The following is a 24022-nucleotide window of genomic DNA, read 5'->3' as shown; positions in this document are numbered from 1 at the left end:
GGGCTCCTTTGTGGGGGCTGTTCCTCTCTCCCATTTGCACTCCCCGTTACTGAATGCACGCTCAGGTGCCCAGCTCACAGTGCAGGCAAACAGTGCTCTAGCGTCAGACTTTGGAACAGAGAAAGGTTTATTACAGGGCCGTGTGAGGTGGGTGGCTCATGCCCCAAGAACACCCAGAGTCCCAAAGGCTTTCAGGAAAGTATTTTTAACCGCCAAGTGAGAGAGGAGCATGGTTGCTTGTTACAACCAACAGCCCTGGTGTAGGAATCCCTTGATCTTGCAGCCATCCATTGAAGGTCAGGTCCTGATGTTCAGTAAACCTACCAGACAAAAGTTATTCTTAGTTCTGCAACTTCTTGTCTCTAGATGAGTGGAAAAGCATCATATGGGCTAGTATTCTTCACACTCTAGGCAGCATTCTTAACCAGAAGCAAGAGAGATAGAATACAAAGGTTAAAGTACAGGGAACATCTATTATGGAGTCAGATTGTTCTTCCCGATTATACCCTTGCATCCCGTTCCTTGGCAGACAGTGGGCTCCCTTCCCACATCCTCTCCCCTCTCCCACACGCTACAGGAAGTTCCCTCTCCCTCCACTTCGGGTTTGACAGTCTTTCTTGATGTGCAGGTGAGCCAAAGAATGTATAGTTCATCCTGAGAGATTTATTTCTGTTCTGTGAGCTAATCAAGCCCCTCACTGCAGATGTTCCACTTCTGTCAAGGGAGCACTTGCTCCAGCCAGATGTGGACAGTCTTGGGGCTCGCCTGCCTCACAGAGGAACAGAAGAGCGTCCGGAGAGGGGCAGACAAGGCAGTTACCGAGCTTCAACTTTTAAATATTTACAATTGTTTATTTTTAATCAAAAGAAACGTACACTCAGTAGTTGAGCAAAATCAGATAGTAAAGAAAAGCAGTTGTTGCCCAACCCTAGCCCTCAGTATCTCTCCCCGCTCAGTTCCCCTCGCAAGAGGCAAGCAGTCACTTCTCATCATGTTCTGTCTTTGTGTTCTGTTTGTAGTTCTGCTGGTGGTTGGTGGTTTGGTGGTTTAGTCGCTAAGTCGTGTCCGACTCATTGCCACCCCATGGACTATAGCCAGGCTCCTCTGTCCATGGGATTCTCCAGGCAAGAATACTGGAGTAGATTGCCATTTCCTTCTCCAGGGGATCTTCCCAACCCAGGAATCGAACCCGGGTCTCCTGAATTGCAGGCAGATTCTTTACCAATTGAGCTATGAGGAAGCCAGTTTAATACACTAATACCGCTTACATTTTGATGTGTCATCATGAGATTTCTTGCTTTATGGTCAGTGATTTAACTTGCTCAAGACGCGCCAAAGCCCTTCAGTCTACAAGTTACACCACTTCATCTATGTCCTTGCTCAGTTATCTTTCCAACTGAAACAAAAACCAAAAACTCCAGGGCCAGTTCCATCAACTCCCTGTGCCTTCCTCATTATCAGGAGCATCTCAGTGTGCATCCCTTCATACACGCACGCACACACACACGCACTTTGTAAAAGACAGCTTAGCCTTGCTAAGCTTCGCTTCCCCCGCTCTTCATCGTTCACCTTTGCATAACTCTGTCTCTTTTTATATATTCAAGAGTACTTGTCCTTGACATCCTTAAAACTGTCATTTTGGACTTTGGAAGCCAGGTGGTCATGCCCTGGGAGTCAGAGCACATCCTTAGGAAAACATGGAGTTCTTAGCACATACCATTTGGTTTTTCTGTTGAACAAATTCATGCAAATTAGGGGGTGAAGGAAGAGTTACCAGAAAACAGAATATGTGAAAAGCAAAACCCGTGGCCCGAAGCCCCTGTGATAGCGCACACGGAGCAGGACGTGAAGTAGTAGCTTCTGGTCACAAGGCTGGTCCTGGGAGTGGCAGTGTCTGTGGCCGCACTGTCTAGAAAGATGATGGTAACTTACATCCCTACTTACTGAACTCAAACAGGAGTTCAGTTCTCAGCATGATGCTGAAATTCTGACCTGCGTTTTCTTCCTTCTCAGCATAGCCCTATGGAGTCAATACTTCCTGGGCATCTCCACTTCATGGTTATTCAGGCTCCTTCAACCAGCCAGGTGACAGAATTGAGAATTAGGTCGCAATATTTCAACCCCAGATGTCAAGCCATATCTCTTGGCACAGTGGTCACAGGCCCAGGCTTGGTTCACCTAGCTCTGGTTCTGGCCCCTCACTACTGGCTGAGCTGAGGAGCGAATCTTACGTTACCTCGCTTGTCTCAGCCTCAGTTTCCTCACCTGTAAGACAGGGATAGTGACGAGAGCTACCTCCTCATCTTTCTCTCATCTCTTCCTTGAATGGGCTCTGCCTTCTGCTCAGAGCTCCTCTGCTGGCGTGCTGCTTGTTCACTTGTATGCCGCTAAAGAGGTTGCTTCTAGAAGTTTCCCTGTGGCCTGTGAGCTCTCTCAGTTGGCCTGAATCCTTACCACTGTCTGTGTAGCTTTACCTCCCCGCCACCCCACAGGTGTGCTCACACACGTCAGGGCACACCCCATCACGAGTCCTTCCAGCAGTATCGTCAGATTCTCGGTGCCGCCTGTGTGATGGCAGGGAGCAGCTCCTCTGCCGTCAGGTGGGTGGGCGGCTGTGTGACCCCGGGATCTGCACTCACCGCGCATGGGGCTGTCGTGGCAGGCACCTGGAGTACAACAGCCTGGCGGAGGTGAACAGCGGCTCGCTGTACGGCCTCACGGCCCTGCACCAGCTGCACCTCGGCAACAACTCCATCTCCCGGATCCACCGCGACGGCTGGAGCTTCTGCCAGAAGCTGCACGAGCTGTGAGTGTCCCGCCAGCTCTGCGGGTGACGGGGAACACACCCAGGGTGCCTCCCGCAGAGTCTGGGGAGCCCTGGGCCCCGTGACCCACAGCACAGGGGCTTGCGGGGGTTGTTGAGGGCCTGTTGCAGAGCGGGACCCTGAGGACCTGAGAGCCTGACTCACCTCTTCTAGACTCTGCTCCCCATTTCAGATTAGCAGGGACCACTAAGAACAGCTGTTTTGAGAGCCTCTGTCCACACACGGATGCAGCGTGTAACATATGCTTCTCTATAGAGAGAGCGGCTACAGGCAGACCTCACTGGTACTGTGCAGTTCGTCCCAGACCACCTTGTAAAGCAGATCCCACGCTTTTGGCTCCGCAGTACATAGAAAAGTGTTCTTCTGCTACACTGTAGTCTGGGTAGTGTGCAGTAGCATTATGTCTGAAAAAATGATGTACACGTCTTAATTTTTAAATACTTCATTACTGAAAAGTGCTGTGTATCACCCAACTACACAGGGTGCCAAAACCTTCAATTTGTTTAAAAAAGAAAAAAAGTGCAGTATCCTCAAAGCGCAGTAAAGCAAGGTATGTCTGTATTGGAGCTCAAACGCAGAAAGGACAGTGAGCCCGAGAAATGGCGACACGTGGACAGTAAGGAATTTCTAAGTGTTTACCGTGTTTAAACGTAGTACTGGGCCTTTTTAGGTTGTGTTTTTATCTATTTGTCCACGTTCTCCCCTCTCCCCTTCCTCTCCCCTCCCCCCCCCTCCTCCTTCCCCCTCAGCCCACCCCATACTGACCCGGAGTTTACATTTCAGTGAAGTCCGTCATTCCCTAGTGTAAAAATCGATGGGGGGGGTGGTGTGTGTGTGTGTGTGTCGATAGGCGTGTGTGTGTGTGTGTCGATAGGGGTGTGTGTGTGTGTGTCAATAGGGGGGCGTGTGTGTGTGTTGATGGGGGGGGGGTGTGTGTTGTGTGTGTGTGAGCTGCACGGTATTCTCACGTGGACTGGGATGGCTTCTGAAAGGCTCTCCTTGGGCCAGGACCCCATTCGGGAGTTCCCAGGACCTTTGGTTTTCCACGGTCCAGGCCTGGGAGCTGTGGGGAAGCAGGAGAGGTCTTCTGATCCCCCAGAGTGCGTGCGCTTGCTCAGGCGAGGAGCCACCCGCCTGCTGAATGGCGGAGGGTGTGTGCCCCCAGTACTGAGGCGGTGGTGAGGGGCCCCTCCTCCTGCCCCCTCGGCCTGCCTTCTGTGCCCTTCAGAAGGGTCAGACATGGTCATGGGAATGTGTCCTTACCAGCCTAACACTATGTCCGACACTCAGGTAACCCTGGAGCCAGATTTAGGGCCGCCTTCCACGTGTGTGTCCCGCCCCTCCTTTAAGCTGAGTTCTTTAATTGCAGGTGAGGATGTCATTTTGGTCTCCTGCCAGGTCTTTGCAACTGACAGACACCATGACTTATTTCTCCAGGAGAGAAAAACTGTCACTCCCTGCTACCTTTACATACTTAACTAATCTCCGAATTTATTTTCCTTCCTCCTGCCCTAGCCCAGAGTTCCCATTTTTTCAAGGATAGATGACTAATACGCTAGGTCACAACCCACAGCCACATCAGAGGTGCAGGGGGTGTGTTGGGAAGAAAGTGTGATTCTGACACTCAGAGGTGTGTGATTGGAGGTGTGGTCTGACCTGCTTACAGTAGGGAGATCATGCTAAGAGGCTGGCTCAGGTGAGGGCAAGGAAGCCTGGAGGGACACTGGTCCCAAGGGTGCCGCCCAGGTGAAGCCTGCGGTTCAGTGAAGAAGTCTTGTTCCAGGCAGTGCCTGGTGGCGCCCTCTGCTGGCTGAGGGCAGAGGCTGTCCGGCTCCCTCGCTCATTGTGAGAACCCCCTGGGGTCCCATCCAGAGTCTCCGGCCACAGCCACGAGAAGTCTTCCATGGCCTGAATCAGGACCAGCCACGGACACGAGGTGCAGGAAGGCATTGGAGCCTTGTGCTTGTTTGTTGAACGACCCCGTGTAGTGCTCAGTTTACAGATCTCCTTCCAAGAGTCAAACCACATGGGTGTCAAGCCCTGGTGGGTTTCTAGCTGTGAGACCATTTTGCCCTTGGGATTCTGGTGGGCATGTCCCTCCCCACTTGGACCCAGATGACTGGCTTACCCAGCTCCACCATCGGGAAAGGAGAAGGGAGGACAACGCCGAGCAACCTGATGGTGACGTTTGCTCTCCCCTCCTGTTCCTCAGGATTCTGTCCTTCAATAACCTGACCCGGCTGGACGAGGAGAGCCTGGCCGACCTGAGTAGCCTGAGCATCCTGCGCCTCAGCCACAACTCCATCAGCCACATTGCGGAAGGCGCATTCCGGGGACTCAAGAGCCTGCGTGTCTTGTAAGTCTTTCCCCGTTGGGTTGATGGGACAGCAAGCCACCTGCCTCACTGGTGAGGTATTCCCTTCTCACAGGTCTTGAGTTGGAATTAGATCCAAAGCTGACTTGTGCCACAGTCTCAAACTTTAATATCATGAAAACAAGCTGGTTGAGCAGAAAACTGTCCTTCATTCCCCGTGGGGTGGTGCCTAGTGATGAAGCCTCAAACTCGTCACCACGCGCTGGTTCCCACACTGCTCCTGATGGGACGTGGGGTCCAGCTGCTGGAACTTTCCCAGACAGCACGCCGCCCCCAGGATAGCACGCCGCCCCCAGGACAGCAGCCCAGCTGGGGGCTGTCCTTGCATCCTGAGCCTCCCTGCAGTGACTCGTGGTTTGGTCCTGAGCATTTTTATCTGAGTGAGGGCAGTACTGAGGCGCGTGTTGGGCCAGCATCTCAACTTCTTCAGCACAAACTGCGTTCAGAAGCCCATGTCCACAGGAGGTGACGGGGGAGTCTTGTTTCTATCCCTGAGCCTCCTGAGGGTCGTTTAACCCAACGGAGGTGGTCGTGTCACCTTCCTCTCGGCGCCCAGTGAGGTGGAGGGAACTTTCAGAACTTGCTGCAGGGCGCTTTTCTGGAACTGAAATTTTTTAGCCATTGGCTTCCAAGAATTTCCAGGCAACAGAGAACAAGCAGCCAACCAGCCACAGAGTGGGGGTTGCGGGTCGGGGGCGGTGCGTCTGGATTTCAACAGAGGGTTGCGGGTCCTGCCTCCCAGGCCTGCCCCCTGCAGAAAGAGCGACTGCTCCAGCCTGATGGGGAGAAAGGCCCTTGCACTTGGCAGAGAGGGCTGAGAAAGCTATCACATCAGGCCGTCGCTGGGGAATGAGAAAGAACCCGGACACCAGACTATTCAAGCTGGGGTCAGTCTCCGAGCCCTGGTGGTGCTGACTGACATGGCCAGGATATTCAGATGGTACAGGCCAGAGAAGAGAGAGAAAACTGGCAGCCGGGACTGGAGCAGGGGGACAGGCACATAAAGCTGCAGCCCCAGGTCCCGGATGTTTCAGGACGAATAGGGAAGAACCGATGCCAAGGAGGAGGCCCTTCCGGCCTCCGAATTGCAGCTCTCTGCTCATGCTGCTGTAAAATAAAGGTCAGAGCAAGCGACGCACTCCATGGTCCAAGCTCCCTGCCCCGTTGGCTCTCCCGGGAGCCAGGAGCAGCATCCCGTCCTGTTCCTGGCCCACGTCTCCAGGGTTCCGGAAAGGAAGGTGTGGGAGACCTTGTAGAAAGTCAGAGAGGGCCGACCGGAGCGGCACGGGGGCATGGTCACCAGGTGGGGTGTCTTGCCCGGTGGTGACCTGCCCTTGGAAGCTAGGGGCAGGAAGCTGAGTCATCGGCCTTGTGATTCTCATTGTTGGAGGAGACCAGCCCAAGAAGTTGGCCTCATCCTCTCATCCTGGCAAGTGGGTCACAAGTCTGACTCAGCACCCAGATGTGCCTGGCTAGGAGTCAGCACCTGTGGAGGCCCTGGGGGGAGGTGGGAGTTCAGGGTGCCAAACCCGCTTGCCAGCCTGGAGGTGGCTACAGAGGGCCCTGTGCCAGGGGCTTGCTCTTCACCATCCCCCTCCTCTGTGGGCCTTATGGAGTCTCTCATCAAGTCCAGGGAAGGGACCCTAGGTGGTCGGAAAGTAGATGAGAACCTTAGGGAACCTTTTGGACTCATTCTCAGAGCAGTGGCCAGAAGTCCACCCTTGGTGAGTGGAATCCAGAGCAGGCTTTCCCCTGTGCCGTCTGCACCCCTTCCCCCGGGGCTGACCTTAGCCCACTGGGAGCAGCACGTGGAGCCCAGAAGCTGCTGGTCAGAGGCCCCTGTCGGCTTTGTTAGGAGGCTGAGAAAGCCAGGCCGCACGGCAGGGTTGCCTAGTGGTCATACCTCTAATTCTTTTTTTTCCTGTTTATTTTGCACTGGGGTGTGGCCAGTAAACTCTGCTGTGGTAGTTGCAGGTGAACAGTGAACAGACTCAGCCCTACATACGCATGTATCCATTCTGCCCCAAACCCCCTCGCACCCAGGCTGCCACGGAACACTGAGCAGAGTTCCCTATGCTGTACAGTAGGTCCTTGTTGGTGATCCATTTTAAATATAGCCATGTGTACAGGCAAGCATAAGTTTGTTTTCTAATGCCTGTAGTCTTGGGCAGACATGCCGTCCAGGCATCTGGAATAGACTGGGATGTTCTGGGCTTCAAGGTGGCAGGCTAGGCGTGGGTCTCTCTTCCTACAGCAGACTGGATGCTAACTAAGCCTTCTGTGTCTCCTCCCCAGGGATCTGGACCACAATGAGATTTCGGGCACAATCGAGGACACCAGTGGCGCTTTCACAGGGCTGGACAGCCTCAGCAAGCTGTGAGTGTGGCCCTGAACGATCCGTGGGGCTGGTGCACAGAGGTGCCTCTTTCCACGCCCCTGCTCCCCCAGCACACACGCCAGTTTGGTTGTGGGTCCACCCCGGGTGGCATTGGCACATTCATTGTTCTTTTGTTCGGAAAGGAAAGTCTGCATAGGAAGGCAGGAGGCCTCTCCGCTTCTCTCTGGCCTGCTGTCTCCATACTGCCCCGGGCGTTGATTTTTGGGGGCTGGAGGCCTGTTGCATCTTCTTTCCTCTTCAGTTCTTGACTGATGTGAAAACAGCCAGCTTTTTTGTTGTTCTTTGCTCAAAGGAGCCTTGCCCTGTTATTCAATTTCTAGAAATTCTAAACATCTAAAGCCAAGTAACTCTCGATGGTTTAGAGACTTTGGGCAGTCTTTTTGTTGTCAATCATAATCTTAAAGAGAAACAATCATCACCAAGGGTGATGCAGTAGCTCTGTTTTTTTATTCAGGGTTTCCGGTGTTTGGGGTTTGTTTTTCTAAGCTCCTAGAATTTGCAAGGCGTGTGTATGTGTGCGTGCATGCCTGTATTACATCTAACTCTCAGGAGGCGTGTGTGTGTGTGTGTCTGTATGTTAGTGAGTGTGACATCTGACTATCTCAGGAGGTGTGTGTCTGTGTGTGAGTGTGTGTGACATCTGACTATCTCAGGAGGCTTGGCTGTGTTTTGCATTTTTCTGTAGTTGAGGAAACGAGAAGGGATGTTGCCCACGATCACACAGCTTCTGGTGGCAGGGCCTCTGTGGCCCCAAAGCCCACCCTGTCCCCTCCTCGTCCACTCTTTCTGCCTCTCACCAGCACTCTGCCGAGGCCGCCCTGGGAACATTCAGGCGTCCGGGTGGGAGCTGTTCCTACTGTTTACTGCCTCTCGAGTGGAGGGTGAGGAGGACAAGACAGAGAATGGTCACAGCTCCGCACTCCCCCTCCCCCGGCCTGTTTTGGAGACGGCGCGCCAAGCACGAGAGTAAAGTAAATATTTTGAAAGCGGCAGTGGAAGGCGAGGCTCCGGGAAAGCCTGTGGTGGGAGGGTCTTTCTGAGGAGTTAGCGTTTCTAATTTGTTTAGAAAAGTGGGGTTTTCACGCCTTGGGTGTTCCGGGAGTGGTGAGTACGCGTCAGCTGTTTTGACTTGAGGTCTCTTCCTGAGGAGCCTGTGTTCTGAGAGTGGGTCGGAAAAGCCTGGCGGCCGCCTTCTTCTCCCATAAAAATACTCCCTTCTCCCCCACCTCCTGGGCGCTTTGCCCTGCAAGCTTGGGAAGGGGACCACACGACAGAGCACAGAGGCCCATTGCTGACAGGGGAGCCCCAAGCTCAGGATGAGGCTGCTGGGGGGCGTGGGCAGGGGTGTGGCCACCTGAGCAGCCACTGAGCTTGAGCCTCATCTCCAGCGCCTCGCCCGGCCCCAGCCTGACGAAGTGATGGCGAAGGTGGGGTCCTGTGTGGGGCCTGTCCATTCTGTGAAACCTGGAGGTGGTTCCTGGGTGTCGTGGCTTCCAGGAGGCTCTTCCCTGGCAGGTGAAGGGCAGCAACCCCCAGGGGCATGTGACCTCTGGTTCTGTGTAAGCCATCCTGTGTCTGGAGCCTGAAACTACTTCCTAATTGCCTGTGGTCTGTTCCCCACCGTGTTCTCCATTCCCTGCTGGACTACAATAACAGTCCTGTGTAAAGTCCCAAGGTCTCAGCCCAAGAGCCCGGATCCCTGGCTTATGGTGAGCTGCTTGCCACAGGCTCCTTGGAAACAGCTGGTTAACCCTGACCTGTAGAATAGTCTCCAGTCTCCTCCCACCCAGCTCCACTGACCAGGATCTTGGGCACGGAGGCTCTCCTGAGTGTTTCCAAAAAAGACAGATGTAAATAATTGGGGGAAACTGAGACAGTAACAGTAATTCCTTAATATCATTAAATACATGCAATCAGTTACTTAGGTCGGGTGGTATTTCGGTTCTGTCGCAAAAGAAAAAAAAGTAATTCTCTTTCTTGGTTAGAAAAGGAAAACTACGTGATGCAGATTCTCAGAGGTGAGGAATGAGAAGCGGGCAGACGGTAAACAGGACTGGCACCGTTACATGATGGTCACACTGTGAGATGGGCTGTGATCCTGTGACCCTGGTGCATGGCTCTGGTTAGAAACCAGCATGAGTGGCGCGTGGTGGCCCCTCCTGCCCGTGAGGCGGGCCTAGCCTTCGAGGCCACGAGGCTGGTGGTTCTGTGTAAACCAGCCGGCATCCAGCTTGCAGCCCTTCCTAATGGCTAGTCGTGTTGAGTCAGCTTCAGTCACGTGACGTGGGAGGAAGCCGAGCTGCTTTGGTCTCCCTGGAGCGTTGCCTGAACGCTCTGCTCCGTGGCCATGACACCACGTCGCCCCGTGGAGCAGCCTAGTGGTGACTGTTGGACCCATTATCGGGGGGCAGGGGGCGCATGTCAGTGTGGAGGAGGGCTGTCCCCCTCAAGCTGCTGTCCATCCATGGGGCTGCTCTCAGGGCTCTGGGTCCCTCGAGCCTAGCTGGCTCAGCCACAGAAGCACCTGGGGGACAGAGATCGGGGACCTCCCTCGGAAGAGCCAGGGGACACGCTGTGTGGCCTGCACTCCCCTAGTCAAGGACCTGGGGTCCTCCCTGCCAGGCCCAAGGCCAGACTGAAATTAAAACGTTTTCCAAGAAAGGAACAAGTGAGCAGCAGAGCCATAAAAGGCTTCCCCCTGTGAAGCCCGCCCTGCCTTTGATTTTCCAGCTGCTGAACAGAGCCGTCCGGGATGGGCTTTCCACCCAGAGCTTGCTGGCCGGGCATTACTGTGCTCACCCACGCGGTGGCCCCCCTCTTTCAGAATGTCAACGGGACACCAGGCAGGGCCCACGTGTGTCAGGGGGCAGGGTTTCTGGAGCACAGGTCAGTCACAGAGAAGAGCATTCAGTCACTTGTGTGCAACAGGGAGACAGGTGCTGGCCCATGGCTCCAGCTCTCCCATTCCTGGGCATAGGCCCTTCAGTCTTTGTGGGGTGAGGTTAGCGAGAGCTGGGTTGGCAGGGGATGAGGGAGAGGGTTTGATAGGCGAAGCCCAGGGTCACTGCTCCAGGTCAGTGGTAGGGGGGACATCGGGCCGGCTGTCTTTTCTTGGGAGCCGTCATCGGGTGCAGCCACATTCGGTGGGCCCCAGCACATGGATGGGGATGCCCCCACGCCACAGCCCCAGCTCTCCTCTGCCCACACACTCTGGTGGGCAAGCCCAGCCCCCACCTGCAGACATCTTCTGGGGAATGGGAGGACCTGTTTCAGTCCACCAACAGGTCAATGAGCCAGCCCCTGAATAATTGAGAATTTGAGATTTTGTTTTATTACTATTGTCACCATTAGAAATAGCAGCCTGCCCTCATTGTCAAAGAGGTCAACATGACTAATACTTAATGGATAAAATAAAGCACAGTGTTTTTCCTGGATCTCATTTACGGAAGATTTCACTGAAGAGTTCACTACGTTTTACTGGGACCTGGAGCATGCAGTGACTCGGCCTGGGGGATCTGAGAAAGTGCGAGGTTGGCAGCGCTGTCAGAGGCGCCGGGCTTCGGTGCCCCTCCGGGCTAGAGCTGGCTGCACTCGCCCAGCCGTGTGGGAGCCCCAGCAGGCATGGCCACTGGGTTTCTGGGTGTTGGGTTTGTCTGTCTTAGAATGAAAACCTCAGACAGCAGTCATAGAAGCTCTTGCAACATGAGATTGTTTTCACGTTCATGCAGACCGCTTCCTAGAGAAGGAAAGGGCAAAGGGGTTGGGTGGCCTTGGTGCTCTTTGCCCTCGGAGGCGGGAGCTAGAGCTGCTGCATCTGAGGGCCAAGCTCAGGGTCCCCCTGGGGCCACTGTGACGCTGCGGGGCCAGCGCAGCTCTGGGGCCCAGCGGCCCGGGAGCAGGTGGAGGCCATGCCTGGCGCGAGCTGGGTCCGCGGGGCCTGTGACCCCGTCTCTTGGAGGTAGCCTCGTGGTCCTCGCCTGCATGGCCCCAGGAACTCTCTGCAATGAGGTGGAGGCTTGGGGTCCATGTGGCGGGCAGCAGCAGGCTGCCCTGCCACCTTTGGCTTCCTTCAAGCCTCACGTTTCTCTTTCCAGAGAGGGGTTGGTCCTTGTTGTCCCTCCTGGGCCCCATCCTAACACAGGTCTGAAGCGGGGCTGGGCTTTACCGGCGATCATCCCCCTGATGCTTGGTGGATCTGGACGAAGAATCCTGCCTTTCTCTAGGGCTTTCTGCCCTGAGCACCTGCACTGGTGCCTAGGGGTCCCTGCCCCACGCTGTGGTTCAGAGACTTCCTGGACGCTGGCTGCCGGGAGCCCGCATCCTTCCCAACCTGCCCTTTGCAGAACTCTGGTCAGCACCACGGCCACAGAGCTGCACGTGTCAGCATGGTCTTGGTGTTCGCCGACAGCTTTGTGTGCAGCAGCAGGTGGAGAGCATGTGGCGTGGGCTCTCATCAGAGCATCTGATAATGAGGAGGGAAATCTGGAATCTGATGCTTTTCCTTCCCAGTGTCCAGCCACTCTCGATGCACCCCTACCCTTTACCCCAAGTCCAGGCTCATTTCCCTTCAGATCACACAGCCTGTGGAAGAGGCATGCGTGTCCTCCAGGTGTATAGCAGGTGCCAGGTTTGGGTTTTTGAGAAAACTCTGGCTGTCACTGCTGAGATGGTGATTGGAGTGGCCAGCAGGTGGGCGCCCCCTCTCTTGGGTGGGCGGTCCAGGTACAGGCGTCAGTTAGGTAACCTTTGAGGACCCGTCTGGGATTTGATGATCCTCGTACCATTGGCTTCATGTGAAACCTGGGCTCTTGCTGAAGAGCTGAGGGGCCTTCTCGTGGGCAGGGGCATAGCTCCGTGTGGCCACATCCTGGCTGCCATCTCGCCCACTGTCCTGTCCTTTTCCAGCCACCTTTGGGGACCTTTATCCCCAGAATGCAGTTTTCAGAAGTGGGCTGTAGTCTTTAGTTCCAAGAGTTTTTAATTCTGACTGCATGCTCTCCCTGGAGCCTGATGAGTCACCCTCTCTCCTGTGAGACTGTGGCTACACACCCCCCACCCGTGGGTGGTCCCTGGGGAGACAGCCAGGTTGGACGAGGTGATTTCCAGTTAACACCACAAGGGGCCTTTTTTGGCAAGACAGAGCATGGAGTTCCTACTTGTCATCACTGTTAAGTTCTAATAAAGATAAAAGTGCCTGGTTTCAGAAGGGGAGGGCCTGTGTGCCTCAGACACATCATCTCAGCCCAGGTCAGATTCCCACCTGCCTCTCCCCAGACCGACCGACCTCTCAGCTGGCGTCGCCCTCACTCTGTGTTCTTTCTCCCCACACCTCCCTCGTCGCTCTCCCGCCCTCTCCACCTCTGTTTCTGGATGTTTGGAAACCGCAGGACGCTGTTCGGCAACAAGATCAAGTCCGTGGCCAAGAGAGCATTCTCGGGGCTGGAAGGCTTGGAGCATCTGTGAGTACCCGGCGGGGCCCCCAACCCCAAGCCTGTGGGCGCGGCGGCTGGGGGAGCCACTGGCGATGCAGCCACGGCTTTGTAAGCCCAGAAACAGGCTATGCAGAAATGCCGGCTGCTGCCTTCTAAGTCAGCTTCAACTTTGGCTTTTGTCTTGCCTGTGCCAGCAACGGTTACCGAACATATAGCCTCTTGGGGCTCACAGAAATACCTTCCTCTCTCCCTTTGCCAGGCACTGACTTGGGCCCTGGGCTCCTTCCACTTCCTTGATGACCCTTCACCTGTCTCAGGCTGGCACCTCCCCTTAAGCAGCTCAGCAGGGCTTAGGGACATAGTGGGCTGAGCCAGGAGCTGGGGGGACAGGGCCAGCCCTGAGGCTGATGAGTGTCACCATCTGATGCCTCTGGTACTGTATTCTTAGTTTGTCTTTAAGTCAAATGCAACCTTGATTATTTTGGAAAGGTTTTCCATATTGGCTTGCTGAGAAGGCCCAGCCGAGCTTTGACGCTGCCCTTAAGACTGGTTTATTCCCCAGTTACTCCATGTGCTTGTGTCAGTATAGGTGAAAGACAGCCACTTACGGTGGCCTTCGGACAGGACACGGGGTGTGACCCACTGCCCATGCTTCATCAGCGAATCCAGGGCTGTCAGGAAAAATCCCTGATCATCTGAACTCACACACATGCCTCACCTGAAGGATACCTAGAGTTTCTTTGCCTAAGTAAAGAATGGTGCTTTTCAGGAACCTTGGAGAGAATGCAATCAGATCTGTCCAGTTTGATGCCTTTGTGAAGATGAAGAATCTTAAAGAGCTGTAAGTACCCGGGATTCTGTGGCCCCAGATTAACTTGAGTAGAGGATTTCAGAGTAAGAAGTGCCTTATTTGCAGTAAGCTTAATTTTACCAAACAGTTGCGTGATCATTTACAGGCTTCTGTGGTGGCTTAGGTGGTAAAAAAATCCACCTGCAATGCAGGAGACCCAGGTTCGATCCCTGGGTCAGGAAGATCCCCTGGATAAGGGAATGGCAACCCAATCTAGTATTCTTGCCTGGAGAATTCCATGGACAGAGGAGCCTGGCAGGCTGTAGTCCATGGGGTCGCAATGAGTCAGACATGACTGAGTGACTAACACTTTACTTTCACACTTGGGATCATTTATAGTTGTAAGTTAAATTGTCTTTTAGAAAAAAAAAAATGCCCTCTAGGGGCTTATTCTGAATCAGGGGACAATACACTTTTTCTTACAGGACCTCAGTAAATCGTTTCCACGTTTTGGGCCACAAGAGCTCTGTCATGACAGCTTGATTCTTGAGCAGAAACCAGCCATAAATAATACATAAATGCGTGGGTGTGGCCGCGTGCCAGTAAATTCTTATTTACAGAAACCGGCAGTGGGCATGCAGGCTGCAGCTGACGCCCCACTGCTGTCGACGATGGGAAACTCTCTTCTGTAAAATGGGTACTCGTCCCTTTAATTGCGTCAAGGACAGGTTTCCATCTTTAGGGTGTGCTCACAATGAAGGGCCTTTTTTGAGAGGGCTTTCTCTGAACAGCAGGGTGGGCTGTGGACAGGGCAGAGCTCCCCATGGGATGTCGCATGCACTCGGGCTGCAGCCTCCCGTGTGTCTCCAGGCCCCATGGCGTCGCAGGCGCTGGTGCTGTCACTACAGTGCTGCCCCGTGGCCCTGGGGGCGGGTTAGAAGAGCGCCTCTGGTGGAGCAGCTCATCTAAGGACTAAGGTGGCAACACCCAAGCTTCCTTTCTTCTTCCTGTACATGTATCCGATTCTTTAGTTCCCTAGAGGTGCAGCTTTGGGTTCTTAAAGTAGCTGACAAAGTCACACATTGCCCATGGCTGTCTTTGTACCCTGAGCTCATCCTCGTTCCTGAGGACCCTCCTGGTGGACCCTCGGTGGGGGCAGGGAGTGGGGAATGGGGCAGTAGAGAGGCATAGTCTCCATGGTTGGAAAGGAGAGCAGGAAGAGGCCTCAGCGACGTTCCCCTGGGAAGGACGTTAGTGAGGGGAGGCAGGCAGCTGGACACTGGCCTCATGATGCCTAGTGTCCTGTGAGCTTCCTGCCTGTCGGGTTGTGCTGTTTCTCAGAAGGGCCATGATCTTAGAACAAGAGTTGGTGGAAGGGTGGACATGGGGAGAGATACATGATAAAGCAAGCATCACAAAGCATTCATTGTAGAATCTAAGTTGTGTTTTCACTGTACATTTCTTCCAGCATTCCTGTTTTTTAAACTTTCCAAATATAGTGCTGGAAGTAAAAACAATCTGATTAAAGGGAAGAGGGTGTTTTGAGGGAAAGACAGCAGGACAAGGAGAGAAGAATTTCCTTTGGGCCTCTTAAAAACTCAGGTTTCCTTAGGGTTTTCTATCTGGGAACGACTGGACCCCTCCAGGTGCTTGACTCCCCCCCGCCCCTGTCCCCCAGATGCTGCTTTTGGTTCTGGAGGCTCAGCCTGGGCCCCTGCCTGTGCTTCCCACCAGTTCCTGCATGTACCCAGCTGGGGCTGGCCCTGGGCCCAGCCCTCTGATGGGAGAAATGGGTAATCCCACTTGGTCATTTTCTTCCCCCATCGGATCAAGGCAGGTTGAGCCGTGCACTTAGTCATCCTCTGGGTAAATTTCCACAAGCAATGATTAGAAACACACTTGGAGTCATGAAAATGCATGATGGAAGCCAGCAGACTGCTGGGGTGGCTGCAAGGCGGGAGCCCAGGACGGCCGTGCTTGTTAGCAGCAAGGAGCTGCAGAGTCTTGGGGTCACCAGTGACCCCCCCCAATCTGGCCTTTCAAGCTAGGCCTGGTCTTGGAGGTGGTGTGTGTGTGTGTGTGGAGGGAAGGTCGGTGTCCCTGATGTCTGCCTCCATGCCTCTCCTTCTGTGCTGTTAGTCCTAAATTCTCTAGGACAGCCTTCTGTCCATCCTGAGCACCCAGTGTCTTCTGAGGTCTCGAGGCTTCCATCTGCAGAGGTTTTAACGGGAGGAGGAGGTGAAATCCTCCAGGAAGCTGGGCCAGCAAATGCCCTGCATGTGTGACGTGAGGTTTAACCCTTTGCAAAAACGTTTCTGATCAGGGAGAAAAGTCAGGTGTGTTTTCTCCAGTTTGTTTGTGTGTTCAAATGAAACACATCCCTGTCCCCAACGTGAAGGCCTAAAGGCTCCCAGTAATGGCCAGTATCTCCCTTAGACATTCATGTGCAGTGCCCAAGCCTCCCTGTGGGAAGGGGCAGCCACTCCGGATGGCCCCCCAACAGTGGGGAGCCCCTTTCTGCTCTTCACCCGTGCTGAGCAGTTTTATGGTGCCTGGTGGCACCTCTACAACTGCTGTTCCAGACAACTCTCCAGATGTGGGGTGGGAATTGGCTGTTTGTCCACGCTTAGCTGTGAAGGCCCTCCTGGTACCTCTAGGAAACCCTCAACAGAGCAACACCTATGGGAACCCCGCAACAGAGCAACTCTCCAGACAGTGCTAAGCATAGCCCTGCTGCTGCTGCTAAGTCGCTTCAGTCATGTCCGACTCTTAGCGACCCCATGAACTGCAGCCCACCAGGCTCCTCTGTCCATGGGATTTTCCAGGCAAGAGTACTGGAGTGGGGTTCCATTGCCTTCTCCCCCATCAAATACAGATACAAAACCTAATGTTGATGTTAAGGTGTAATATGGGCAATATCCCAGTTATAATGGCTCAGATCTCAATTATTTCAGTCTTGAGAAATCACTTCCCCAGATTATTTTAATAAGTGAAGACGCCCAGCTCATCTGGGAATGGTGAGGAACAGGAGCAAAGAGCAGGTTTTACATATTTTGTCAGCCGTGGGTTCTCTGTCTTCAGGTTCATCCCGCCTGGCTGTTGACTGATTTGATGGCTTCTCTGCATACAGGAAAATGAAGAAGGGGCTACGGAATATGGGGGGCAGGGTAGCGGACGGGTATTGCTGTAAAAGCGGCCCATGTGACATTACTGGAATTTCTGAGCATCTCGGCACTGCCTTTTTGTCATCATGTACCTGGGACCGTGCACTCCAGGGAAGCCCATGTAGTAAGCCTCCGTCTCCACTCTCGTGGCAGGCTGACCTCCACTCTTGAGCTCACGGCCCGAGGTCTTCCAGGAACAGGGCAGGTCTGCTCCTCGGCTGACTTATCTTCTAGTGACTCCTCAGGAAGGAATGTCCGCTGAGATGGCGATTCCGATTTCTGTTGAAAAAGCTTATCCTTAGTTGCTGAGAAATGAAAAAGAAAATATTCTCTGTTTTGGTTGGAGCCTCACAAAACCCAGCTTGTGCGTTCCCATGCTCCCTGGGCAGTGGCAATTAACTCACAAGCACTATTTAGGGAGCGGAGCCGATTCCTGCCGGCCTCCTGAGCAGCGCTGGTGTGGAGATAAATATACAGACAAGAGGGGAGCGCGCTGGTGAGGCTGATATTTGGATGCAACAAAACCTGCAGCTCTGCCAGATAAAAACACAGCAGTCATACAGGAAAAGAGCCCTTCTTGAGACTTGTTTCAGAATTTAGATCTCACTCTTGGATTGAGCTTGGAAGCTCCAAGTCTGTCCTATATGAGGGCGGGAAAGAGCATGGCAACCCACTCAGTATTCTTTCCTGGAGAACCCCATGGACAGAGGAGCCTGGCGGGCTACTCTCCATGGGGTCACAAAGAGTGGGACACAACCGAGTGACTTCACACACACAGGCCATGCTCTTCCCATCTGGATGGTCAGAGGCCAGGAGACCACGTCCCTGGGGTCCCCTGAGCACGGTGGCTGTCGCAGATAGAACACATGTGACGTCTAGATGGCGGCTACCTGAAGTGTGGGGCCTTAGACCAGCAGGGTCAGCGTCACCGTGGCTTGTTCATGACGCAGAATCTAAACTGCTGAGCGAGAAGCTGCTGTTGCTCACAGTCTCCAGGTAGACTGTATGCACAGCTCTAGGTCGCTGGAGAGGAACTGTGAGAGAAAGCATCTCCCACTCGAGCTTGCCGACATGCACAGCCAGAGCTGGCTGGAGGGGAGGGTCATTCCAGGCACAGGTGAGGGGGTGTCCCTTCTGTGCGGTCGCACCTCACGTGACCCTTTCGTCTCTTCGTCTCGCTTTCAGCCACATCAGCAGTGACAGCTTCCTGTGTGACTGCCAGCTCAAATGGCTGCCCCCCTGGCTGCTGGGCAGGACACTGCAGAGCTTCGTAACGGCCACCTGTGCCCACCCAGAGGCGCTGAAGGGCCAGAGCATCTTCTCCGTGCCGCCGGAGAGTTTTGTGTGCGGTAAGACAGTCTTTGCAATTTGGTGTTTTTCTTTTTCACCAAGGGCACGGAGGCCAGGCGAAACTTCATTACGGGAGGGACTGCTGTGATGAGAGTCAGCCCAGCCCGCGGTGACCTGTCAGCTGCTGGATACAGTTCATTTCCCACCAAAACCACACGTCATATTTACGGGGCCATCGCCTCATTATGTGGTTGTCGGAGTGCATGCATTTAATCAGGGGCGAGCAGGAGCTGGTTCAGTTACACGGCGAATAATCAGTTACAGGAAGGTAGCTGTGTTGTTTCAGGACGGCACTGGTGCCCAGGCTTAGCTGCAAATTTACTCGGTGTACGAGGCTGGGGTTTTCCTGTGTGTTTCTTTCCAACCCCAAGAATGAAAGGTTAAATACAGGAAGAACGAGTCTCAGGAGAACAGTTGCTGCAGTAAAAATAATCCCTTCGTGTTGACTTGCACTCTTGCTGCGTCTCCAAAGCACTGGAATCACACTTGTAGCTTTTTTTTCCTTCTGATGGCATGTTGGTCCTGCCATCTTTTTGACGAGGGGTGGTCGGGATCCAGGTTTGGTTGCAGAGAGCACAGGAAATGGTGAGCACCTGGACACATGCACGTGTGCTCACACACATGTGCACACAGGCACCACGCAGGGATATGCAGCCTTGTGGTCAGGAAGATGTAGTCACAGCAAGAGGTGAGTTGCTGGTTTCTGCTCTAGGAGCGGAAGTGCCGGGCAGGTGTGCGTCCTGCTGCCTCTTGTCCCCCTGGTCTGCCCGGAACCTTGGGGATGACATTCTGGGGAAGGAGCTCCCAAAGGTAGGGTCTGGGGACCCCCGTGGTACACTTCTCTCTCTTACTTTTGGGCACAGCAGTAAGCAGTGCACCTGGGGATGTCAAGGTGGAGGTGCCCGCCTTCCACACACCCACCCACCACCACCTCCACCACTTCTGACAGCAGGCTTCCTGCCTTCCTCCTGAGCCAGTCCGGCAGTGTGGCAGCAGCCCCCGAGCCAGCCGTCCCTACTGTCGGTGCTTCTCACGGGGACCACATGCTTGGCTCCCATACTCTAGGACAGAAGAGCCACGACCTCCACGGTTCTCAGGTTCCTGGTCCCTGACCGTTCAATTCCCGTAGAGCTCCCTGAAATTGCACTTTCTGCCCTCTTCCTCTGGCCCGCTATGGGGCATCGTCTTTCCTGGTGACTACGAGCTGAGGTAGGACCTGGGACATGCTGGGCCCAGTCTCTGGCCTGTGGCCCTGGCAGGTGGGTCCTGGGACATGCTGGGCCCAGTCTCTGGCCTTTGGCCCTGGCAGGTGGGTCCTGGGCTGCAGCACTCAGCACCCATTTCTGAGAGCCACCATCACGTTTTTGCTCAGGCTCCCACTCAGACAATCGTCAAGTACCAGTGGGAATCATGGAAACACTTGGCAGAAGATCAAAATTTCAAGCTCTGTGGGAATCTCCCACTCCTTTTTAATACAATGGAAATGTAACCACTTCACACCCACTAGGAGTAGAATCCAAGTCAGACACCAACAAGGGTTGGTGAGAATGGGGAGAAGCCCAAAGCCGCCTACGCGTCCGGTGGGAATGCAGTATGGTGTAGCTGTTTGGAAAAACAGCTTGTCAAACAGTTCAACGCGGATACTATATGAACCACCAATTCCACTCCTGGGTAAGTTCCAAAGAGAAACAGAATGTATGCCCATAGCAAAGCTTGTACATGAATGTTCATAGCACTATTATTCGTGCTAGCTAAAAAGTGGAAACCCACATGCCTATGTGGATAAATAAAATGTGGTATAAGCATACAATTAGGAGTATTATTAGGTCATGAAAAGCAATCTGAGTGAAACAAGTCAGTCACAAAAGACGGTATATGATTCCATTCATGTGAAATCTCCAGACTAGGAAAACCTCTAGAGGTAGAAAGTAGATTAGTTGGTTTCCTAGGGCTGGGGAGGGCTGGAGGGAGAAGGGATGATAGCTAAAAGATGCAAAGTTTCTTTCTGAGCTGATGAAAATGTTCTTAAAATGGACTGTGATGCGGGTTGCATGTACCTGTGAACATACTGAAACCATCAATTGTCCACTTTAAACAGGCAGATGGTATTGTAAGAAAGTTGTATTTCACTAAAGCTATTTTTTTAAAGAGGAGTATAATTTACATATAAAATTTACCCCTCTAAATAACGTACAAGTCAATGGTGTTTAAAATATGGAATAGTCATGTAAGCCTCATTACTAATTTCACATTTTCATGACCCATAAAGAAACCCCAAACACGTTCGCCACCACCCCTGTGCATCAGGTCTCTAGGATTACCTCTTCTGCATGTTTTGTGTAACTGGAATCCTATATATAGTCATCTGTGACTAGCCTTTTTCACTTAGTGTAGTTTTTTTGTCTTCCTTCCCCCGCCCCGCCCCACCATGTATCAGTCCTTCATTATTTTTTAAGTGGCTGAACAAATATTCTAGTGCATGGCTATCCATTTATTCAGCCATGCATCAGGTTGCTTTCTACTTTTTGTTTACTGTAAATAATGCTGCTGTGAAAACTCATGTACGAGTTTTTATGTAAAATCTCTGGGGTTTATACCGGGAATGGAACTGCTGGGTCATGTGGGAGCTGCCAAACTGCTTCCCGAAGTGGCTGCACCACTTCACACGCCCCCAAGCAACGCATGAGGAGTCTCGCTTCCCTTTTTCAACGCTTGCTGTTCAGTCACAAAGCTGTGTCCGAGTCTTTGTGACCCCACAGACTGCAGCACGCCAGGCTCCCCTGTCCAGCACTTGTCACTGCCTTTTCAGTTTTACTAGTCGAAGTGGAATCGCCCTGTTGTTTTCATTTGCATCCCCTAATGAGGTTGAGCTTGTTTGCATATGCGTATCATCGGACCTATATGTATGTCTGCTTTAGAAAACTGGCTACTCACATCTTCTGCCCATGTTTTAATTGGTCATTTGTCTTTTCAGTGTTGAGTTATAAGAGTTCGTTATGTATTATGGATACTAAATCCTCAGCAGGATTAAGATACGCCAGTATTTTCTACCATTCTATGGGCTAGTTAGGTTTTTAAATTTTGATTGTCTAATTTTTTCTTTTGTCGTTTGTATTTTGATGTCATTATCTAAGAAGCTATTACCACAGACAAGGTCACAAAGATTTACGCCTGTATTTTCCTTTGAGAGTTTCACAATTTTATTAGCTTGTACATAGTCCTCCAATTTTGGTCTTGTTGCTTTTCACTATTACGGCTCCCTCCGATGTCCCCATAATCTTGTCAGTTTATGCAATAGAGACAGCTGGGATTTTGAAACAGGGATTGCATTGAGCCTCTAGATTAATTTCGGGAGTACTGCCATCTTCAGTCTTCGCGGTCTATGGACATATATGTGTTGGGGATGTGCTATCACTTCCTGTTTGATCTTCGATGCGGGTCACAGGGAAGAAATCTGCACTCTCTCAAGTCCTTTCTGGGCACAGGCCTAGTCCTGCACATGCAGGTAGCCTTCTAGGTCCTCAGAGATGTCCCGAGCCTCTTCAGAGCCCACTGGTGACATTTCACTCACCCGGTTTCCTTTGCAATCTCCTGGCCACCCCTCTTAATGGTTCCAACTAATACTCCTGCCTCAGCACTGACTGCTGGTTATTTTTACCACATGCCCCGGGGCCAGGGCTCCCCTTGCTGAGCAGACGGTACCAGGCCAAGTAAATGCAGCTTCTGTGGGCATGCCCAGCCCATCCTGCTCGCCTCACTAGTTACTAGGCTTGTGGGGTTTTAATGCTGCCATAGAGCTGGGGAGAGAGGAGTGGGACCTCAGGTAAGTTATGCCAGAAAGGTCACTTTTCTTCAAGTGTTTTCTTGAAGCAGCACTCCATGGGTTGTTACCAGTTTCCTAAGATTCCAAAAAAGCTGATGGTGATCATTTTTGCTAATGGTCTCACTGCTTTAATAGAGGTGCACATTTTCACAAGCCATTATTCTGATGTTCTGGTGGTGGCGGTTTAGTCTCTAAGTCTAAGTTTAGTCTCTAAGTTGCGACCCCATGGACTGTAGCCCGGGCTCCTTTATCCATGGGATTCTCCAGGCAAGAATACTGGAGTGGGCAGCCATCCCTTTCTCTAGGGGATCTCCCGACCCAGGGATCAAAACCCGGGTCTCCAGCATTGCAGGCAGATTCTTTACCAACTGAGCTACGAGGGAAGTAAGTGATGTTCTGGAGATACTTCATACCCTGCTCCCTTTGGAATAAAGTTTGAAGGGTGGGGGTGCTCTGCATTCACAGTGGTTCATGGTGCTCTGTGAGTTTTCTCTGACCATGAGTGAGTAAAGCTGTAGCCTTAGGGAAGTTGAGGGCTGTTTGATAACTGAGCACTGGTGGATGTGCCTGTAATCAAGGGGTGTGATCATGGAGGGATCACTGTTCGTGGAGCTGTTACTGGATCACCACAGTGCACGTCCCTGACAGTGTTTGGTAGAGCTGAGGGTGCTCAGGGAGCCCCTGAGGTCTGACTTTCTTGTTCATGAGAACCACAGCTGGTCCCCATGTCCTGAAGGGGTCACAGTGCCTTACAGCTGGCTCTTCTCACCCCAGATGACTTGCCAAAGCCCCAGATCATCACCCAGCCAGAGACCATCACAGCCGTGGTGGGCAAGGACGTCCGCTTCACCTGCTCGGCTGCCAGCAGCAGCAGCTCCCCGATGACGTTCGCCTGGAAGAAGGACAACGAGGCGCTGGCCAACGCCGACATGGAGAACTTCGCCCACGTGCGCGCGCAGGACGGGGAGGTGATGGAGTACACCACCGTCCTGCACCTGCGCCGCCTCAGCTTCGAGCACGAGGGCCGCTACCAGTGCGTCATCACCAACCACTTCGGCTCCTCCTACTCACACAAGGCCAAGCTCACCGTGCACGGTACGCCGCCTTCCTCCTGGGGGTCCGGCTCCTGCAGAGCCACGCTCGGGGCTGCTCTGCCATCTGGAAATGACCAGGATGGGAGGTGTCATTCTGTCATACGCTGTGGCCTGGCGTGGGCTCAGGAGTAGCAGATTATAGGGTTTATTCTTAGTGGAGTCTTTTGGAGTGATTTTTTTTTTAATGCAGTTATTACGTAAAGTAGGCTTCCCTTGTGGTGCAGCTGGTAAAGAGTCCACCTGCAATGCGCAAGACCTGGGTTCAATCCCTGGGTCGGGAAGATCCCCTGGAGAAGGGAAAGGCTACCCACTCCCAGTATTCTGGCCTGGAGAATGCCATGGACTGTATAGTCCATGGGGTCACGAAGAGTCAGACACGGCTGAGCAACTTTCACTTCACTTTCATTCAAGTACATTGTAGGTAGGGCCAACTGTTGTATTTTCTTTTTTTCCCCCCACTTATTATCGTCCTCAGCCCAAGATGCCTGGCAGCCGGATTCCAAGTGCACCCCAATCCTGGGGAAGCCGCTGCCCTCCAAGGAGACGACCCAGCATTGGGGCTGGTGGCCAGCCCGGGCGGGGCCCGGCCAGTGAGCTGTAGGCCAGTGAGCCGGGAGCAGAACGGTCTTGCGGGTGTCTGACAAGGATTTTTTACTCGGCAGCCAGCTCTAGAGCCTGTCAAGATGGCTGTCTTCAGGGCTGCTGTTTGTTGTAGTGAGTTTTGGGTAGAAAGAGAGGTAGATAGCTTGAGCAGTTAATAGCACCCTGCCCT

The 24022-nt window shown here is 53.1% G+C and overlaps 2 protein-coding genes across 3 annotated transcripts in view; both read left to right on the top strand.

Moving 5' to 3' along the window:
• Nucleotides 1-24022, top strand: part of LRIG1 (leucine rich repeats and immunoglobulin like domains 1) — a 115232-nt gene that overhangs the window by 85693 nt on the left and 5517 nt on the right. For both annotated transcript variants that reach the window (XM_027522465.1, XM_027522464.1), the window contains exons 7-13: nucleotides 2663-2806; nucleotides 5038-5181; nucleotides 7495-7575; nucleotides 12985-13056; nucleotides 13799-13870; nucleotides 18169-18332; nucleotides 22931-23251. In XM_027522465.1, the coding sequence (XP_027378266.1) occupies nucleotides 2663-2806; nucleotides 5038-5181; nucleotides 7495-7575; nucleotides 12985-13056; nucleotides 13799-13870; nucleotides 18169-18332; nucleotides 22931-23251 (998 nt within the window). The remainder of the gene's footprint in view (nucleotides 1-2662; nucleotides 2807-5037; nucleotides 5182-7494; nucleotides 7576-12984; nucleotides 13057-13798; nucleotides 13871-18168; nucleotides 18333-22930; nucleotides 23252-24022) is intronic.
• Nucleotides 7582-12978, top strand: LOC113880389. The gene is made up of 2 exons (XM_027522466.1): nucleotides 7582-8165; nucleotides 8207-12978. The coding sequence occupies exon 2, from the start codon at nucleotides 11219-11221 to the stop codon at nucleotides 12212-12214; it is 996 nt and encodes a 331-aa protein (XP_027378267.1). The 5' UTR covers nucleotides 7582-8165; nucleotides 8207-11218; the 3' UTR covers nucleotides 12215-12978.

This window comes from Bos indicus x Bos taurus, chromosome 22 (assembly GCF_003369695.1).
Source record: "Bos indicus x Bos taurus breed Angus x Brahman F1 hybrid chromosome 22, Bos_hybrid_MaternalHap_v2.0, whole genome shotgun sequence".
In the NCBI taxonomy this organism is placed as follows: Eukaryota; Metazoa; Chordata; class Mammalia; order Artiodactyla; family Bovidae; genus Bos; species Bos indicus x Bos taurus.
Note: the sequence above shows the minus strand (reverse complement) of the source record. Positions and strands in the feature narration are given on the sequence as shown.